The following is a 15,360-nucleotide window of genomic DNA, read 5'->3' on the forward strand; positions in this document are numbered from 1 at the left end:
TGATGAGATTTGAACTAGAGGAAATGTTGCTGTTTCAGTTAACAGTCATGTGTTGTTTTCAAAAAAAAAGAAAGACAAGTGTTAAAACTGTTTTTTTTTTTTTTTTTTTTTTTTTTTTCTGGTGCAAAAGAACAAGCAGTTTTACCTCCTAAGCCAAGAAGTGAAAAATTCTCATCTAAACTGCCAGGCTTAACGGTGGTTCCTTGTCAGTCCTGAGGTGGCAGAATTGAGGTGAATGAAACCAACTGCAGTTACTAATGTCTTCTTATATGCCTCAGAAACACCGTTCCCACCTCTCCTCCTGCTGTCCAGGGCTGAGCCTGCCATCCCTCCTTCCCTCTCTCCCATCATAGCCTCTCCTTAGGGTCATTAACTCTGTCCCTACCACTCACCTTCCCATAGGACAGGTGTTTGTAAGCTGGAGTCTGTGTCCCCTCGCTGATCTGTGAATCCAGATAAGAAAATGATTGCATTTTGTTTTCACTGACTTCGCACTGAAATTTAACATCATATTCAATTATGAATGTAGGAAGCAGATACAGTAATATCAGCGGGACCCGTGACTCTGTCCCACATAGAAATCACAGGTATTGTCACATCAAGTTACAGTTACTGCAGATGTTTCAAACTACCATGTATATTCATCCCTCCTTCAGAGTTACAGTATTAGATTCACTGCCAGAGCTCTCGATTTAATATGTTATTTTTTAAAGGCATATTGCTAAACTACACATCTGTGCTCTCCACTTTCACATAGGGCTGCCTCACCTCCCAGGAGAAAAGATTCAAAATCTAGGAGACTTGTAATTTCAATATATTCCATTGCTTGGACTATTTTTGCCCCCATTTGGTTTCTGAGCTAGAAGCAAAGACAAGTTATGGCCATGACAGAGTTGCTTGACAAGGGACCACAGTGGCCCTGCTAACCTGGGCTTTCTGGAGGTGTCTGCTCTAACGGCTGTGTTGAATTGCATATACACTACTTGCATTTTCCACGTGGTGGCCAAGTGTATCAGGCAGCGCACGTGTGGCAGACCGTGGCAGCGGGCCCTTGCTGGGTCAAGTCATATGTCGCTGCACGCCAGCGCTGTCTTAGGACATTGGACCTCCGAGCAGCCTGCAGACTTGGGAATTCCTCTGCCCCCCAAAGTATTCTTCGTCTTTAATCCAGTTGTTACAGTGAGCGAACCTGATTTGTTCCAGATGTCCTACGATTTAGTGATTCCGGAAACTACTCCTAAAGTCAAGGCTGATGAGGATTTGAATTCCTCTGTTAGCTGGGAACCAGCAGTTCTTTTCACAGTTAAACAGATGGGGCAGGAGGAGGAAGATGGAGCTGTCTGGAGGGACAGGGAGGGGCCTCTGCCTGGCTTATTTGCCTTGCTAGAAAGAGGATGGCCTTTGAAGCAAATACTGATTCCTCCACTACATGAGTTATTAAAAGAGCCAGAGCTGGGGCCAGAGTTAGCTGGGCAGGAACATAAGCATGCTATTTTTTTTTAAAGTAATATGTATTTACCTTAATTATTTGAATGTTGTTGCTAGGGAAACCACTATTTTGGCTCAGATCACCTTAGTAAATGCTTTTCTCTTTCTCTCATGTTTTGAGCATAAAACTGGCTCAGGTGGGTACCTATGAGGGAGGTAGAGGTATTTCTGGCTTCCTATAAGTGAGTTTTTCAAACCAGAAATTCAGTTCCAGGAATGATTTCCCTGACCCACTGTAAATTTTAATTGAGGTGCCTTACAGGGTGCCCTGTGATCTCTCTGTGGAGTTAATAACCATGTGGGTCTGTTGGGCTTGATTAGAAGGGATTTCTAAAGCATGGTGAGATGGGGAAGCACAACCCAAACTACGTGGCATAATGACTCACTCCCGGAGGAAGTTAAAACATGTACGCATACATATAGAATGTTCTGTGTAATTTATTGGTTTATGAGCATTTAAAGATGTAAATATGAGCATAAAGCTATCTACGGTTATGGATTTAAAACAAAAGCGGCATTTAACTAATGTTGCTGTTTAGATTTTTTTCAAGTGTATTTGAATGCAGACTAGTGTCCAGATAGATGCTAGTGGAAGTCTAGGACAAGCAGTGTAAGGGTATCAACCCAGATTTCAGCTGGAGCGGGCTAGACACACACCACAACCTACTGGGGTGCGTATCTAGAGAAACCAGGGCAGGACTGCTGGAGGAGAAGCTGAGTGGTGCTGAGGTAGGGCCGGGGTATGGTTCAGCCCTGTCCCCACCCAAATCTCATCTTGAATTGTAGCTCCCATAATTCCCACTGTCGTGGGAGGGATCCCATGGGAGGTAATTAAATCATGGGGACAGGTCTTTCCTGTGCTGTTTTTGTAATAGTGACTAAGTCTCACGAGATCTGATGGTTTTATAAAGGGGAGTTCCTCTGCACACGCTCGCTTACCTGCCACCGTAAAAGACATGACTTTGCTCCTCATTTGCCTTCCGTCATTATTGTGAGGCCTCCCCAGCCATGTGGAACTGTGAGTCAGTTAAACCTCTTTCCTTCATAAATTACCCAGTCTCTGGCATATCTTTATTAGCAGCATGAGAACAGACTAATACGGGCACAATGGGCATACCTAGGAAGTGGGCTGGGGTCAGATATGGCGGTGAGCTTGGAACATAGGGAAGCGTGTCATACGTGATCCTGAGCTGGTCAGGATGAGGAACGTTCAGTGGGCTACAGCAGGTGGTTTAGGGCTGAGGCTGTTTATGTGGGGCCAGCTGCAGGACAGCCACAGGACAAGACTAGTAGCTGGACAGAAACAACAGTTTTTGTCATTCTAGAATAAGTTAAAATGTAAAATAAATTTACAGTTTGTTTAATATATTCAGAATTGAACCTTTATTGGTACAATATTCTTTTTCTATGTTTTTTGGTGTTTTTTTCACAATAAAAAACAGAGCGATACCTTTCTTGGTGTTCTTGGTTAGTAAAATAAATCCCTAAATATCTGCCACAATCTCTAGAGTCTTCTAAATCAGGAAATTTTGAGGACTTTCACAGCAGTGAAAATTGATACTCAGATTCTAAATAATTCGATGTTTCAATGAAATCTGTAGGAATCCAGAGCAACAGGCGATCACTAACTAAATGGGACAGCGAGACAAAAACAGTTTCTTATCCTCATAGGAAAGAAATCCTAGAGCTTCCACTGGGTCATTGTATGAAAACTGACTCCACTGTATCCCCTCACTGCACTTCAGGCTTTCCTTGTTCAGAGTTCCCACACATGACAATAAGCTCCAGCTACAACCTATTCCAAGCTGAAAATAATGGACTGAGAATCTGAAAACATGACGCATCAATCCATTCCCCACCTTTCCCCTGTGGGACCCAAAACAACATTTCCCAGGCTCCCTTGCAGATAGGCTTCTTGTGAAGTTTAGCCAATGGGAGCGCTGGTGTGAGATCGGAGAAAGGAGGAGAAAAGTCAGGGTGTTTCTCCCCATCCCCACTCACTTCTAGTGCATCTCTGGCAGTAGCTGCTTCTCCACGGTCTAGGCTCCCTCTTGGCAGTCCCAGTCACAGCACCTCCTTCACCTGTCCCTCCAGGGTCCCTCCAACTCTAAGGGTGTCCGCAGTTGCTTCTGATCTCAGCTTTTCCTCATTCATCTTGTTTCCTCTTTTGGTTCTTCTCACACCTTTGCATCTGGTTCCCCATTTTAATCCCTTCTGTGAACGACCTGGCATGTGTTCTGCTTTCCTGAGTGGACTCTGACTAATACACAGTGGGTTGGAATCCCGGTACTGCCACTAGTTACTAAATAAGTTAATACGCTGTTTACCTGATTGAGTCCTCCGTGTCTTTGCAAAATGGGGATGAAGTTGGTCTGTAATGGATTCTGAGACCCCTTTTAGCTTTGCTAGTCCATGAGTCTCTAAACTTTGATCTCATAATACATATTCATGAAATGGGTATATTTTTCTACCTCCATTACAGAGATCACTTTTATTATTTGCTTCCTGGGACAGGGCCTTAGCCTTCCTACTACTGTTTGTCTGCAGATTTCATGAAGGCATTTACCCTGGCATTGTACCACTGAAGGCTGACGTTGGCAGCGTTGTTCTTAGGAGACATAGAAGCGCTGTGGTTTTGAGAATGAGTTTTTCTATTGTTTAGCAAGATCACTGAAGAATAGTTGCCTGTGTCATGAAGGAGGAGCCCCCAGACTGGCTCTTAGAATGCAAATGCTTCTGTAACAAATCCAGGGGACTTCAGAATAACTCTCAGATGAAGCAGTAGACTTGACTGTAAAAGCTCTCTGCCCATAGAGGTAAGCAGAGGCTGAGGAGTAAACGCCATGCCAACATGCTGGACAAAACAGCATGAATGCTTTTGTACCTTGGAGGTACTATAGCAGCTGCCTTCTAGGTTGGGAAGCTGAGAGCAGCCTCTTACAGGAGTACATGCCCTGTAGACAGAGGCGCAGGAGCTTGTGCTTACTGACATGTATATCTTCCTGAATTGGTCCCTAGTGAGTCTACTCAAAGTGAATTGCACCGGGGAAACTCAGAACTATACACTCCTCAGATTCAGCTAGGGTGATACCTTGTGTTGTCCTTAAGTTATACCAGTTTATGGCAGGGACAGTGTTCAGAATAGTTAAGAACCTGCACAGCATGAGACACCTACCTCTAAGAACAGTTGCCAGACTTAGAGAACTGCTACAGCTCCCCTGGTGCAACCCACGGATGGTCAGTCTGGGGCCAGGAGTTTGTTTGTTCACCCACACCCACATTTGGCAGGACTGTGAAGCCTGGGACTTGAACAACCTCAGTAGAAATTGAGACTATGGCACCTGGGATGCCTCCTTGTAACAGTTACTCAAGAAGGAAAGTGAGCAGAATGTGGATCCCAAGGATTGGGCAGGGGTTCTCCAGGGCCTTGAGTCCTTTCCAGAAGGAGCCTGGGCCCCTGTAATTCAGAGATACTCAGATTTACTGATCTGGTCTCCTGTCAGTGACAGGCCTCACCGGACCGTTCTCCCATTCAGGAAGCTGACTTAGGACCCTGCAGCAGGTACCATTGGTGCTGGCTGCATCCCTTTCACACTTATGTGCTATGCTGGTACCCAGCTACCAGTAACTATCTCTTTGCTTTTTCTGCCCACCAAGTAGCTTGCCAGAGGTGCTAGGAGTAGATATGCACGCAGCCCCTCGCCTCTGTGGTAGCCCTCAACCAATGACTGACTAGAGTGGGCACATAAATATTCCCGCATCCCACCGATGGGATAGCACTGTTCTGCTCGTGTGTTGCAGTTTCCCACAGTTCCCCAGCGAGGTTAAGTTCCAGGTGCTCAGATTGCTGACTGGCTTGATGTTGCTGCCTTTGCTGGTTTCCTGTCCCTTTTGTGTCTTACTCTACCCCTTCCCTACTGGTGTTTTGTGGAACCACCTTCAGAATAGACAACTTGCTTTCAAACCTGTCTCCGGCTGTGCATCTGGGGAAGCCTGCACTGACATTCTTTATTCCCTAGATCTGTGTGGCTTGCTACTTTTTTCCCACCGTATCATAGGTAATAAATTAGGTTCATGGCTGGGCACAGTGGCTCACGCCTATAATCCCAGCACTTTGGGAGGCCGAGGCAGGCGGATCATGAGGTCAGGAAGTTGAGACTATCCTGGCTAACACAGTGAAACCCCGTCTCTACTGAAAAAAAAAAAAAAGCCAGTCGTGGTGGCAGGCGCCTGTAGTCCCAGCTACTCAGGAGGCTGAGGCAGGAGAGTCGCTTGAACCCAGGAGGTGGAGGTTGCGGTGAGCCAAGATCACGCCATTGCACTCCAGCCTGGGCAACAAGAGTGAAACTGCATCTCAAAAAAAAATAAATAAATGAGGTTCATTTGCACAACATACAACTTTGGACATCAGATTTTGGTGAAACACTGAAAATTACTTGGTGGGAAAGAAAAGTACACATATGGTATGCCTCTTTTCTTTTTAAGCATTTCACAGTATTCACTAAAGCATTTTATAAGCAAGTGCATTGTAGGAGTTAAATATGACCTATCTGATTTTTAAAAATGACCTACTTTTATTTTTGCCCAAATTAATTTTCCCTAGACCTCTACTTCACAAGTAGTAACATAAGCAAGTATGTATCATTAAAGATTTATCACAAATCAACCGTATTATATTGTAAGTAAACTGAAACTGGTGAAACAAATTTTATTCAATGCAGTTTATCCCAAAAGTAATTATTTGAGCATATAATCCATATTAAAACAATTATGGAGATTTTTACATCTTTGTGTGTGTTCTGTCTTTGAAAACTCATGTGTATCTTAAACTTAATTCAGACCAGCTACATTTTAAGCACTCAAATGCTACATGTGATCTGCGGCTCCCATGTGGGACAGCACCGGTCTCAACATGAACTTGAGTTGTCCCACTCAGTAGTCCAGGGAGCTGGGGTGATTATACACCCGTTCCCTTCAGTCATTGAGGGCTGCTGCAGAGCATGTCAGAGGCTTCATTCTTAGGCACTTTCCTGGCCTGCAGAGGAAAGCTCTCTGGTGAAGAGATGGGGATGCTGACTAGATGAAACTGCAGCTTGTGCAGGTTTCAGTGATGAGACCCCAGGTGGAACCACCTATATAGCTGACTCTATTTTTAATACCTTCACTTTGGTGCCTTATTATTGACAAATTACTTGCAGTAATAAACCTTAAGTTGGTCACTCAAGAAAACTTGGTAAAGTTCACTGGCCTAGAAGATCAACACCAAATCTTTACCTTCAAGATTCATGAGAATCTGGATGTGCCCTTACAGTCTACTTGCCTCTGCTAATCTTTCTGCTAAGAATGCCCTCCTCCTGCCCCTTTCCATAGTATTTCTGCCCACCTCCATCCTCTGATCATGTTTATTTTTCTCTCTGTCTGGAATGTACTCCCTGTTTTTCTGCACATCCACAGAGCATTTTACAAGCAAGTAAGGTTGAGGATCATTATTTCAGATGCGGCTCAATTGCTACCTGTCTCCAGGAGCTTCTTAGAATAACTTCAGTCGACCGTGATTTCTTTCCCCTGAGTTTCTCTTGCCCCTTTATCCTCACCTGTTCCTTTGGCAGGTCTTAACAACTTTATGGTTTATTTCCTGGGTAATTCATTTACCAGTGTGCATTCAGGGGGTGCCTGACAGTCCTCACTCATTCCCTGTGGCTTAATGAACACTGTCCCTTAATTCTTTATGTTATAATCAGTTTATTTGGTATTTTATGCTTGTATCCCTGATAAAAAGACATCAGATGAGCAATTGTGGTTTTACAGTTTACTCACGTTTGTAATTTTAAACTCTGACAATTGAAAAGCTTTGATATTGTCAACAAAGTACCCAGAAAGGAGGTTTGCCCATGAGGGTGGCTAAAGACTTCTGGAGTCATTTCAAATGTTTCCACAAATCTCAAAGAAAATTGTCAAGAGAAAAAAATAAGCACCTCAGTAGCATTTGTAAAGAGATGACACCTTACATTCTAAATATTCTCCCAGTATTCTAAAATATTCAAAATGCTAAGGAAATAAACACAATTTTATTTATAATTTTATGGCCAAGTAAGTTTCATATAAATTGTATACTATTTATTTGCATTTTCATATGCTTTAGAAGCAATGGACCAGGGATTAGAGCTCTGCCCTTATCGGTCGAGTGGCCTTGGGGAAGTCATTTAACTGTCTGCCTTTGTCTGCAAAATGATGACCTAAATGAGCCCCTTTCCAGCTGTTAAATTCCATGTCTGATTTTATGATGTTTGCCCTTTTTAAGAATGGGAAGCATTGTTTGTGATTTCACATCTCTGGGGCTGTTGACATGTGTAATTTGCATCGTTGATTTTATGAGACCATTGAAGGTATCTGTGATTTTTTGGAAGCTGAATCCTTGCTGAGGGCATGCTGTCCCCGGTTATGATATTGCTCCCAGGAAGAATACAATCTGCATCACAGGGTCCTTTTTGGTATGATTTCCATGAATGAGAAAACTAGGGGTTATATGTGTAGTACATCTTGTTTATCTACTTGTCTGTCCATGGACACTCTGGGTTGTGTCTGTCTTCAGCTACTGTGAATAGTGCTGCTATGAACATGGGGGAACAGATGTCTCTTTGAGTCCCTGCTTTCAGTTAGTTCGGTAATATACCCAAAGTAGAATTGTTGGGTTATGACAATTCTACGTTTAATTATTTGGAGAAATTTTCATATTGTTTTCCAAGCGGCCACTCTGTTTTGCATTCCTACTAGCAGTACACAAGGGTTCCAGTTTCTCCACATTCTTGACAATTCTTATCTTCTGGTTTTTTCGTTAATTGACATCCTAATAGGCAGGAACTGGGAAAAGGTAGTTTTAAAAAAGGAACAGAGGGGTAAATGACTAGGAGAAATAAGGGAAGGAAGGAGTAAAGGGTGGACAAACAGACGGATGGACAGACTTGGCCACCCTATATTATCCTAGTCATTGTTGTCAAATATGGTTGCGGTTGGTAGATACAATACTGATAGTAATAATGATGGTGTGATAGTTTTTAATGCAAATACAGTCGGATGCATTTGATTAACACTTGTACTAGCCTTTACTCAGGCCGGATTTCTGATAGCAGCAAAAGAAAAGGTCATGGATTTTATGTCTAAGACTTAAGGAGAATCGAAATGATCCAACAGAAAATTATCTGGATAGAAGGGGAAATTTTTGCTTTAGTGGCCTTAGTGCTTCAGCACATGTGGTTGATATGGAAATGTATTGCATTTTCCCCTGCAAGGAACTTTGAATGGTAATCCTAATGTACAGTGATGAATGAGGGCAGAGAACAAGTTCTACAGAGATTTTCTGGCTTGGCGCAGCTGCCAAGATGTCATCAGTAACATCTGCCATTGAGAGTAGTGAATGAATTGGTGCTAAACTTACGTACAAACCCAATAACACAGTCAAAAAAACGCAGCTGCTGTAAGATGTACTTGGGCACGAAATTTTAGTAGCAAATGAGTAATATGTTTCCAGCAGGCTCTGTATGTGCTGTAAGATAAGCTTTATAGAAACAGTACAGGTTGTATCTTATGTTGACTATTAATGATTTTCGTATAAAAGCACAGCAAAGCGGTCCATGTGCACAGTAATATAACCCAGCTAAAAGACTGCACAAGCAAATTAAAATTAATGGGGAAATTTCTCAGGGAATAAAATTTCTTGAAGATTAGAAACACTGTTCCTCAATAATTAGCACCCCTGCAATGCTCAGCACAAAAACTCTACGCCTGATTGTTTTAGTCTTTCAGCAGGACTGTCAGAGAGGTCGGTCCTTGTGGAGTCCTGTTTCTTTCAGATGTTAGTAAACTTTCTTGCCAAAGCTCTCCCTGACTGAGATGATGTTGTTAGAACTGTGTCTGGGCCAGCCTTCATATCAAAGGAGGCATGCTGCTAGCTGCAGGTCAGATCCTGCATAGCTGGGTGACCTCGGTTGGGTGGGTTCCCCTCTCTGGGGCTCAGCTTCATCTGTAAAATGTGAAGGGGGAGCTGATGATCTGTCATGGGGATGTCATGGATGTTCATTCAACAAGTGTTCATTGAACACCTGCTAGGAGGGACTACTCTCCCTGACAGTCCTGCTGAAAACTGAAAACAATCAGGCACGCGGATTTTATGCTGAACGTTCCACGGTGCCTAGTTGTTGAAGAACAGTCTTTCTGATCTTCAAGGAATTTTATTCCCTGAGAAATTTTGTGCCAGGCACAACTCTGTCACTAGGAGTTCAATAATAAGCAAAGCCAGAGAAGGGTCCCTGCCCCTGTCGTTTAGATTCTAGTGGTGGATAGACAGTCCTTAACCAAATAGCCCCACAAACAAAAGCATAATCACAAGTTCAATAAGTACCATGAAGGGTTGATGGAGCACAAGGGGGTGGGGGGTGCTCATAATGGGAGGATTTATTTCACCCAGGCAGGGAGATCAGGAAGGACCCTTTGGGGACATGTTAGTCAGGGGGCTGGAGAATGTGGGTTATGGTGGAGAGGAATGAGCTTTGAAGGCATAGGAGATGCTGCATTCTTACACCAGCACAGCACCTTCTCTTTCTGCATCTCAGTTTCCTCCTATCTCTAATACGGGCCTAATATCAAGACCCTTTCACAGTGTTGTGAGGTTTCAGAAGAATGACATATTTGACAGCACCCAACATCATGCTGGTAAATCACATTTTCATTTCATTTCTAAAAATAACTTTGGAAGCAGAGATGTACTGTTTTAGTCAAAGTTGGTTTTGTTTTTTTTTTTAAGCTTTGGAGAAAGAATGAAACCCCAGCTTTGAGGCTCCTCTGAAAACAATCTGAGTGCACACTCTGCCCTGAAAGTTGCCTGGCTTCCCTTAATCACGGAGCTCTGTTTGAATCAGTTGACTTTGAAATCCCAGGAATGACTTTGCTGTGAGATTAAGTGACAGAGGCCCAAGGTTTGGGGATTGGCAGAAGTTTAGATGTCCCTGGCCTGACCCCTTACCCTTTATACACAAGGACAGGAGGCTGATCACATGAACAGCTAAACTGGAATGAAGAGGCAGTCTCTCCTCCATGGTCCTGGGCTTGTCTGCACTGTCTGTTTGCCTAACATTCCACGGAAACCTTGGACACTGTCTGATGTCAGGGCTAGTTGTGAAGGCCCGGCCAGTTCCTTCTCCAGATAAAACTAGGTTAGCGTGCTCTCATAACTCAAGCCTGAGGTTTATTCTTTTAATCTTACAAAAGCAAACAAAAGGACAGAAATAGCCTATCAACTGTTTAAGATTAAAATGGCCAACAATAATAAATAATTGCCACAATAGCTTGAGATCAGGGTCTTAATTTATTGGAGGCCATTCAAGAATTTGCAACTCTTAATTCTTCACATCTTGCTTGGGTCCTCAGAGCCCTTGCTTCCAAAGCGAGGCCATCATATTTCTTGTTGCACATGTTGTTACTGTCGATGTGCCAGACATGCAGGAGAGTGAGGTCCTCTCTTCACGGATGAGTAATGATGATTCCGCCCCCCAGAAATTCGTATTTCAAAGTATTTTGGCCTACTGAGATTTCGCATAGTTCTCTTCTTTTGCATGGTATATTAGCCGTATTAATGGTTGCAAACAACAAAAACATATGCTAGCTAATTTAAGCAGAAAAGGACTTTATTAAAAGGATGTGGGGTGGTTCAGAGTGTAGGCAAGAAGTCTGGGAACAAACACAGGCGGGAAGCAGAGGAGGCAAGGCTTAGCCCAGGGTGCCGCCTCTGGGCTCTCTACTCCTCCACAGCTACTTCAGATGATCCCTGGGGTCTCAGGGCAAACCTCAAAATTTGTAGTCCTGGGTGGGAGCTTCTGTTACCACATCACTGCCACTTGATCACCCTTGGATCACAGGTCTTCACTTAGGCAAGTACCCACACCCTAGTGATCAAGAAGAGGGGAAAGAGAGGGTCTGCCCTCTATCCCACCTATCTTGAGATTGCCCCAAAACATGAGGATGTCAGGATAATGAGTGGCAAAAAATAACAACTGTTCATTATATAACAAACCGTTATATCCTTAATTTCATCTTCCATTAACTGGTTGTCCAATTAAAACTGGCCACTGACATGGATTTATTTTGTTGAAACATCACATCGCACAATCTTCAGTCTTTCGTCCATCTTCATCCTCGTTATCATCAGCCTCAGCCTTATCACCATCCTCGTCCTTGGCCTATTCACTTACCCCTCTCCTGGGACCCCATTTCCTTCCATCTGCTCACCCCTCAATTATTGGAGGTAAATACCCTCTTTTGCCTCCAACTCCCAGTCTTTGACCCTACTTCTATTTCACTGCAAAATGGAAGCAGTCACAGAGGAATTCCCACATATTTCTACCACCCATACACCAATGCATCTTCAACTCACCTCCAGCCAGTCGAGACAGCTCACCTCCAGCCAGCTGACACAGCTCACCTCCAGCCAGCAGACACAGCTCACCTCCAGCCAGCCGACACAGCTCACCTCCAGCCCGCTGAGACAGCTCACCTCCAGCCATTCGACACAGCTCACCTCCAGCCAGCCGACACAGCTCACCTCCAGCCAGCCGACACAGCTCACCTCCAGCCAGCCGACACAGCTCACCTCCAGCCAGCCGACACAGCTCACCTCCAGCCAGCCGACACAGCTCACCTCCAGCCCGCTGAGACAGCTCACCTCCAGCCATTCGACACAGCTCACCTCCAGCCAGCCGACACAGCTCACCTCCAGCCAGCCGACACAGCTCACCTCCAGCCAGCCGACACAGCTCACCTCCAGCCAGCCGAGACAGCTCACCTCCAGCCAGCCGAGACAGCTCACCTCCAGCCAGCCGACACAGCTCACCTCCAGCCAGCCGAGACAGCTCACCTCCAGCCAGCCGACACAGCTCACCTCCAGCCAGCCGACACAGCTCACCTCCAGCCAGCCGAGACAGCTCACCTCCAGCCAGCCGACACAGCTCACCTCCAGCCAGCCGACACAGCTCACCTCCAGCCAGCCGACACAGCTCACCTCCAGCCTGCTGAGATAGCTCACCTGCAGCCAGCCGACACAGCTCACCTCCAGCCAGCTGAGACAGCTCACCTCCAGCCAGCCAAGAATCTTTAATCAGATATCAACTACTGTCCCCTGTCATATTTTCATTAATTGTTCCTTCTCTAATGGATCATTCCCATTAGCATGCAAATATGCTATGATAATTCCCATCTTAATAAACATCAAAAACCTCCCAAGAGCCCACTTCCCCCACCAGCTGCCAGCCTACTTCTGTGTTCCTGTTTAGAGAAAAACTCCTCCAAATAGTTGTCTTTCCTCATTGTGTTCATTTGTTCTCCCCCTACATCTCTGAAATTCTCTCCAGTCAGGCTCCCCTCTCATCACGCCACTTCGGCAGTTCTTATCAAGATCACCAGTGACCTCCAGCAGGCTGATGCCAATCACCAGTTCTAGTTCTTCCCGTTGTTCTGACAGTTGGACAAAATTGATCCTTCCTTTCTTGAGACTGTGCTTCTCCCCTTAGGGTTTTTCTCTATTTGCATGCTAACGGGAATTATCTATTAGAGAAGGAACAGTTAGTGAAGATATGACAGGGACAATTGCTGGGGTCTGGTGACTAGATGGGCTGCTCTGGGCTGGCTGGAGGTGAGCCGAAGATGCGCTGGTAGACAGGTGGTAGACATGTGGTCTGTGACCGCGTGGACGCCCTCTCTCTGTTTTCCTCTTAGCCACGTTTTTCTGGTCTTCTTGACTGACCCCTCATCGTCACTCCTAAATGGGAGTCCTCATCTCTATCTACGCTCATTTGCTAGTGATTGTATCTAGTCCGTCCCAAATGTATCTCTAGCCCAGACCCCTCCTTCAACTCCGGACTCATGCATCTACCTGTGTCAGTACTTCCTTTAAGTCCAATAGGCATTTGGATTTTCTCTGCTGGACCTGCTTGACCCAGTCTTTCCTATCTCAAAAAAATGACAGCTTTTCTCTTCTAGTTATTGAATCCAAAATCCTTGGCGCATTCCCTGCCTCCTCTTTTCCTAACACCCTTCATCCAATCCATGAGAAAAATCTGTTGGCATGACCTTTGAAATGTGTCCAGAGTATGACCTCCTCTCACCCCCTTGGCCGCTACCACCCTGGCTTTCACGTTCATCTTCTCACACCTTGATTGTCATAAGAGCCTCCTAACCAGGCCCCCTGCTCCTCTCCTGGCCACTTCACAGACCGTGCACATCAAAGTCAGCGTCAGCCTTCTTTAAACATGAACGTCAGGTCACGCTGCTCCTCTGCTCAGAGCCCTGCAGGGGCTTCTGAGGGTCAAACCAAGATCCTGTGCTGGCCCACAAAGCCCTGTGGGGTCTGCTGCCCCTATTCCCTCAGCCCCTCTGAGCGCATTCCTACCTGCACGCTTCCTCACTGCTCTCCAGCCGCACTGGCCTCCTTGCTGATATCTGCTTGTGCCAGGCACACACCCACCTCAGGGACTTCTTTGCCTGTGTTTCTTGTTTCCCTTCATTCTTCGGGTTTGTACTGAGAGGTCACCTCGTCAGTGAGGCTGCCCTGATCACCTTCCTGTAAATTGCAGCCCACCTCCCTTGCAAGCCCGGCTTCTTCTAGCCTCCTGACCCTTTGTAAGTTTTCTCCACAGCTCTTATCACAATCGGACACACACATTTCTTTCTGTGTGTGTTTCTTTCTCACTGAAGCTGTGAGGACTCTCTTTTCTTTGCTGCCCCTTCCCTAGCACATGGAATAGTGGCTGGCATGTGGTAGGCACTCAAAAATAACCAAATGAATTAATATAAAATGAATCCCACGCATAGGTTATTAAATGCCTTATAGTGTTTGAAGTTTGACGTACAAGATTTCATGTGGGCCTCTAAACGGTCTGATGAGTTAGGCAAGGTAAAACCCTGTGTTTGAGATGAGGAAGCTGAGGCCCGTAGAGCTGATTGCCCGGGGACACGTGGCTGATCAGTGGGGCTTCTGGAACTTGTAGTTCTGATCTCGGTTTCTGCCCTGCACCTTCAGCTACCCCTTTGCCTCACGTTATGTCAGTGTAGGCCTCAGGGCATTCATTGCTGTTTATTTTTCCTTACAGTATGGATGAGAAAACCCTGTATCTAGCGTTGGGGGCTGTGAAGAACATCTCCCTAAACATCTCTATCTCCAACCTTGGGGATGACGCCTATGACACCAACGTGTCCTTCAACGTTTCCCGGGAGCTCTTCTTCATTAACATGTGGCAGAAGGTAAGGAGAGCATCCCTTTTTTTGTTTTTTTTTTGTTTGTTTTTTGCACTGTGGTATCCTTTATTTAAAAATCCTGAGCTGACTACAGTTGTAGTGTTCTCATTTACCATTCTGATGACATAATAAACCAAGAGAACATTAACACAATTCTAAAAAGGCATTAACCTGTAACACACATATACACCCCACATGCACACACACAACATACACGAACACAAAGGTTATATTCTGAACACAATTAAAAGTGATAGAGAAAAGTTTTGAATCCTCTAAATCAAATAAAAACCCTTTATAAACTGTGGCAATACTGTGGCTATTATGAAAAATATTGTAACTATTTTAAGAGCAAAAGGAAAAATACTGGCAATTGGAAACTAGCAGCAAAAAGCAGATAAAAATAGAATGAAAGCTAACATAAGACTAATATCAAAATTCTAATGTTGATACTGTGTAGGATTGCACTGAAGTAATTTTAAATTGATTCTTAAGGAACTCTTAGAAAGTCCCTTAAAATATTAAATGACTGCACCTTACAAACAGTGGGGGAAGAAAAGCATTTGGAATGTTACACTCACACACACACAC

The 15,360-nt window shown here is 44.7% G+C and overlaps 1 protein-coding gene across 6 annotated transcripts in view; it reads left to right on the forward strand.

Moving 5' to 3' along the window:
- The window catches only part of ITGA9 (integrin subunit alpha 9), a 375,338-nt gene that overhangs the window by 212,690 nt on the left and 147,288 nt on the right, over nucleotides 1–15,360 (forward strand). For all 6 annotated transcript variants that reach the window (XM_035278480.3, XM_035278481.3, XM_054247151.2 and 3 more), the window contains one exon: nucleotides 14,625–14,775. In XM_035278480.3, coding sequence (XP_035134371.3) covers nucleotides 14,625–14,775 — 151 coding nt within the window. The remainder of the gene's footprint in view (nucleotides 1–14,624; nucleotides 14,776–15,360) is intronic.

This window comes from Callithrix jacchus, chromosome 17 (genome assembly GCF_049354715.1).
Source record: "Callithrix jacchus isolate 240 chromosome 17, calJac240_pri, whole genome shotgun sequence".
NCBI lineage: Eukaryota > Metazoa > Chordata > Mammalia > Primates > Cebidae > Callithrix > Callithrix jacchus.